The following is a 5,492-nucleotide window of genomic DNA, read 5'->3' as shown; positions in this document are numbered from 1 at the left end:
ATAAAACCTACCCAATCTTATCTTTCTATGATTGACTCCTACTTGATTGTTACTCCAAGTGAAGTTGACATGCCTTACTAATCCTTGAGCCTCAACCATGCATTCAACTTTCTTTCTTTTTAACCATGCATTCAATTTTGCCCCCTCTTCCAACATCTAGCCAAGTGGGACTCCACAATATAAATACAATGGAGGGCAAGAACCAACCCACACCCATAGATTTAAATCCTATACTTTATTAAGGAGATAGGACTCAGCTCTTAGGACTATTAACTCTACCTGTGCACGCACGCACGGAGAGAGAGAGAGAGAGAGAGAGAGAGAGAGAGAGAGAGAGAGAGAGAGAGAGAGAGAGAGAGTTTTGACTTTCGACTTTGGTAGGAGATATGTCTCCCCCTCCCCTCCCCCCCCCCCCCAAAAAAAACACACACGCGCACTTTTTTTTGGTGAAAATACACTTCTTTTTTTTGTGGAATGTGAAAATACACACTTTTTTTAAGTGAAAATACACACACACACACGTGTCAACCTCTCTCTCTCTCCACACACACACACACATTTTTTGGGGTGAAACACACACGTGTCTCTCCCCCTCCCTCCCACAAGTAGAATGAACAAATGAAGCGTCATTAATGTAAAATGGCAATATGACATTAAGTATGAAGCATAAATATACATACAATGTAAAAGAAAGGAATCCCGATTCGTAACATCCAAATTCGTATCTTGAGCCATGTAGACGTGCTAAACCCTCACCTTCAAACCTTTTACCCAACTATGCAATGCTTCTCTTTCTTTGAGCCAATGTAGAAGACTGCATTGTAACCCCCCACGTTAGCCTAAACTCTTGAGCAATCCAACATCATTTTAGACCTTCAAATTGTTACATACACAAGATTAAAGTGATAGAATTGATATGAGAGAAGGGGGCTGCTTTGCCATCTTAGAAAGAATGTGAGCAAGTAAAGAGGAGGAAGAGGTTCGTCTCATGATCCTACGCCACAAGAAAAGCACTTTTCACTTGCCAGACAGACTTGGGTGCAAAGGGATAATCTGAGAGGAGGAAGAGGGCCGTTGTGATTCTACACCTTTTGCTGGGCTCAGGCATAAAAGTTATGTCATCTCACTGAGACCCACCAATCATACTTTGGCCTATCACCCGTTATTATTTTCATTATTCTAGGATAATAAAAGCAGAAGAAAAAGGGGGAAGATCTCTGGCCCCATTTTGCTGAGCTCAAACATAAAAGACTTGGTCATGCTACCTTAAGATTTCAAAACATTAATGATGGGCTCAAACATAAAAGACTTGGTCATGCTACCTTCAGATTTCAAAACATTCATGATGGACATCAAATTATGAGTACAATGTCTGCCACGCTCGCTTCATAAAGAATAATAGGTTTGGTACTCTTTCCATGCAACCAAAATTTCTAAACATTTATCTGGTTCCTTTCAAGAGCAAAGAGAGCAAAAAGAAAAACGCAGATTTTGACCTATCTGGAAGCCAATATGAAGCTGCTTGATTGTCATCTTAACCAATACAATCATGGCACACTGAAAAGTCATCTTGTTTTTAAGTAACGTGCAAAGGAGAGAGACCTTAGTCAAACCATAAATTACGATTTCAGAGTATCCTGCACAAGAGTTTTTGCTTGAAGCAAAATCTCTTTCACGAAAGAGAGTTTTGGTTGCCATTCCAAAAGACTAATATATGCAGTTCAACTTTCCATAACAACAATCATCAGCCATGTAACATCATATGTCATCAAAATTTACAGAGAACTGCTACTTTCGAGTCCTGTGACTAATTCTCAATGCAGAATATTCCAACAAGAGTTTGTTTCCCATTTGATTTCGACAAATTCACATAATTATGCCAGTCTGCAACTGCAGAACTGCACTTAGTGAGACCATTTGACTCGCAAATTGCTTCTTCATGTTCTAACCCGCTTGATGAGAACTACTGCAAGCACCATAACAGCAAGCATCATACAAGACTTCAAAGTTTTTTCCATGGGGGGATCATCATCTGGTGAGCTCTTGTCTATGGGATGATCATCTGGTGAGCTCTTATTGTTCAACAGAGCGAACATGTTATTTATGATTCTTGATATATTTTCTTTCATTTGGAGAGCTATCTGCTTCGATTCCCCAAATATCAAATGGAGGACATCCAAGACACAGCTAATCCATTCATGTTTGACAGGGGATCCCTGTTTGGTTGAATCGGCCTCAGGCTCATCTTTTGCTAAACCTGGACAGGAAAAATAAACTTCAAAACTCAGTAATGCGGGAATATTAAAGCATTCACCTCATCCTTCGAAAGAAATGCTCTGGGATGCTGAGGGTGAAGAAAGAGTTGGACTGGGGGGCTGGGGAGGATGAGGAGGATGACCTTGAGAAACTTGGAAAATGCGTTTGAGTTCCTGCACTTTCTCATTCCTCATCATTGCACTCCATACATCTGGGTCAGAAACGATTGACATCACTGCCCCCTACTTGTGCATGCAAAAACATCCAGCATTTAGATACATATTATTTTTTCAAAGGCGATTTTTTATCTTAAAAACTGAACAATGTGATAAGACATGCCTTGACATTAGGGTCATTCTGAAACAACTGAAAGGCCTCGTACACTCGGCTTCTTCTGACTTGAACAGTCCCAGATTCGGAGAGGACTAGTTGAGGTTCTTTCCACTCCGCAGGAGTAGTGTGCTCCTCCTCTGAAGCTTTTTGCTCGGGATTGCTTGCTGCAGCAATGTAAGGGCTCCCACATTCAATTGTCAAGGCGCTAGACGATGCAGTTTCACTGTCAAGTGACTCAGAGGCTGGAACATTTGCCCTGTTAAAATAGAAGGCGAAATCAAGACCATCATGTTCTTTTACAAGGAATATAAATCAACAGAACATTATTCAGATACTAAGTGTGTGAGATTATATAGAACAGTTATGAGGAGACTAGTCTGTTTGAACCCCTTCAGTATTTAAAGTTGGCCTGCAAGCATGACCCTTTCCTTCTTTGCCGTTCATTGATTATATACAGAGTCATGAGCAGACTTTATTGAATCTGGGTAAGTAATCCAGAAGTCCACACTGTTATGGCTAAACTTTGCACTGTGGATGGTCTGTGACACAATAATACAACTCTGTTCAATGTGAACATGAAGGCTTATTGATTTCATCAACTAATGTCTTTTGGCTTTGTTTGTTCCTTACACAAACTACCCCCTTTGAAGGACATTAAGCGGACTTCAGTGATCTCATATTCAATTCGTAATTGGAAATCTGTACGTTGCTTTGGCCTAGAGGAACGCTCCAAGACTAATATGAGGAAGTGATCAGTGCCATTAGAATGCTTTACTACAGCAGAACAAGGTTCAAATAAATACACCTCACCTGTCACTCCCTGATGCGGTGGGAGAAGAAGAGGCCTAGAGCCATGAGTGTATGAGAAGGGACGGGGGCTTCCTGTAGCCTGAAGGAGGTGCAACTATGCCTTTCAGAGGAAACAAGTAGGAATCAATTACGTCTAGGTGGTCACAAAAAATGCTAATCTTAGTAAAACCAAGTATCATCATACATTACTGATCTATCAAGGGGATATTGGGTGGCTGTCCTAGCATTTGGACTTGGCCCAGGTAAGCATATGAGTAACCTGGACAGGGTGGCAGATATAACTATGGATTTCCCAAAACGTGAACAATCTCCCAAATATGCAATCTCATCAACAGATAATATGTCAACCGGGCATGAAAGTCTAAACAAGCTCAGCTTGACAGAACAAGAAGCAAGTCCATTTGGCCAGGTAATCGTATCCCACTTCTCATGTGCTTTCCTTTGTCTCCTAGAAATATGAAGGATATAAATAATAACACTGAAGAACGAAAAATTACTAGACATCCATAGAAGGACCAACATCAAATTATGAAATGATTTGGGGGTTCTAATCATATGTCAAACCAGTACGTTTGGCCAACCTTAGGTGGGTTTACACTTTTGTTCCATTCTCCCTTCGATTATCCTGCCCCAGTGACGTCGAAGCTGCTTGTAAGCTTCCCTACAGCAGCCTGAAAGCTGTGGCCCTTTAAGCAATGGAACTACCTGGATCTTCATCCATTAATGACTCCCCAGTACTTGAAGCTCAGTGGCAGCAGACTTTCCAAATAGTGTTCTATATCTCTAGGCGACAAAAGCATATGGATGAGAGTACAGTCCAGTACATCATGAAGACTCAAATATCACCCACACACTCCCAATTGGTGGACACGAACGACCAGAAATCGGACAACGGTCAACCGCACCTTCGACGCGAGCACTGTTGCTTGTTCGAGTATAGAAAGCTCACAACATCATGGCTGTGCTGAAAAGGCAGTGCTTGTTCTAGTGCATAAAAAGCAGACCTGATCAAGCAATTAAAGCAATCGTAGTAAAATTCAGAATCAAGACGTTGCTTACAGTTCAAGTGCCATCTGCAACTCTGAAGCAGCTTCTTTGGCTTCGTCTAGTGATGGTGGCAAACCAAAGACATGCCAACATTGCTCTGGCAGCTGATCTTCAGGGTCGCCCTCTTGAGATGCAGTGGTGCCAAAAATTAGACGCTCTCGAGACCTAGAATCTGTGCCCTCTTCATGTCCTGCCAATTCCCAATCCTCGAGCTCAACCTGGTGCGTTGTATTCACTTGTTGAGACGCAGATACCGACACTGCGCCAGAGCTAGAAGTCCGCAAGTTGGTGGGGCGGGGACGCTGGCTTTTGCAAGTAGAGCAAAAGCCTGTAGATGCACCAGGCGTGACGGAACTCGCACCAGTCGATGCCACAGCGCGGGCAACAGTGCGAAGCAGCATGCCTCCTCCCATCATTTCGGTGCGGCGGTAAGCGATCGATGGACACGATGCTGCAAGGCTGCAACAATCCAACACAACCCAATTTGATGATGAACAAACCGAAGGCTGCAAACAACGAAATCTGCAGTGATAGATAAACGATGAAGGGAACCTGTGGGAGGGTGCAGTAGTCGTCCACAGGTGCTCACGAGGCTGCGGTAGAACCCAATATATAGGAGGGGGGCTGGAGGCCGCCCGACTTTGTGTATCTTCACGCACAACGATAAAAGCAGGGACTCTATTCTTATAGTGCGATCTGCTCTCTCTCTCTCGCGCTCTCTCTCTCTCTCTCTCGATAAAAGCAGGCGCGCGCTTATAGTGCGATCTGCGCGCTCTCTCTCTCTCTCTCTCCCCCCCAGATATGGAGTTATCGGAGCTCAACTATGGAGACTCGCCCTCTCTCGCTGTCTTCGACCCGTCTCTAACTCCTACCTGCAGCATCTATTCCTCTCATTAGCTGCCAGCTTCAGCGAGTGTCTTGAGCTTGGAGAACTTACCGACGCGTGCATGCACGCGGTGAGATTGAGAGAGAGTGAGAGCGACTTGAGCTTGGAGAACGTGCCCGTGCCCATGCAACAGAACGAGAGAGAGATTGGAGAACGTGGG

At 43.6% G+C, this 5,492-nt stretch overlaps 1 protein-coding gene across 1 annotated transcript; it reads right to left on the bottom strand.

Moving 5' to 3' along the window:
* Positions 1-1,753: 1,753 nt before the first annotated feature.
* On the bottom strand, positions 1,754-5,134 carry LOC147887181 (uncharacterized). The gene is made up of 5 exons (XM_087394878.1): positions 4,999-5,134; positions 4,459-4,905; positions 2,596-2,845; positions 2,399-2,498; positions 1,754-2,257 (listed from the first exon to the last, which is right to left on the bottom strand). Exons 2-5 carry the CDS (start codon positions 4,860-4,862, stop codon positions 1,938-1,940), a joined length of 1,074 nt encoding a protein of 357 aa, XP_087251004.1. The 5' UTR covers positions 4,863-4,905; positions 4,999-5,134; the 3' UTR covers positions 1,754-1,937.
* Between the last annotated feature and the right edge of the window lie 358 nt (positions 5,135-5,492).

This window comes from Dipteris shenzhenensis, chromosome 23 (assembly GCF_047967505.1).
Source record: "Dipteris shenzhenensis isolate YYH24624 ecotype China chromosome 23, Dip_SZ_1.0, whole genome shotgun sequence".
Classification (NCBI taxonomy): domain Eukaryota; kingdom Viridiplantae; phylum Streptophyta; class Polypodiopsida; order Gleicheniales; family Dipteridaceae; genus Dipteris; species Dipteris shenzhenensis.
The sequence above is the reverse complement of the archived record's forward strand: the minus strand, read 5'-3'. Positions and strand labels throughout refer to the sequence as shown.

Excerpts from the sequence above, each read along its gene's own strand:
- LOC147887181 (XM_087394878.1), bottom strand. The coding sequence starts at position 4,862 with ATGATGGGAGGAGGCATGCTGCTTCGCACTGTTGCCCGCGCTGTGGCA. Across the intron at positions 2,846-4,458 it reads TTGCAGATGGCACTTGAACT|GGCAAATGTTCCAGCCTCTG; the intron begins GTAAGCAACGTC and ends CTATTTTAACAG. Across the intron at positions 2,499-2,595 it reads AGAATGACCCTAATGTCAAG|GGGGCAGTGATGTCAATCGT; the intron begins GCATGTCTTATC and ends ATGCACAAGTAG.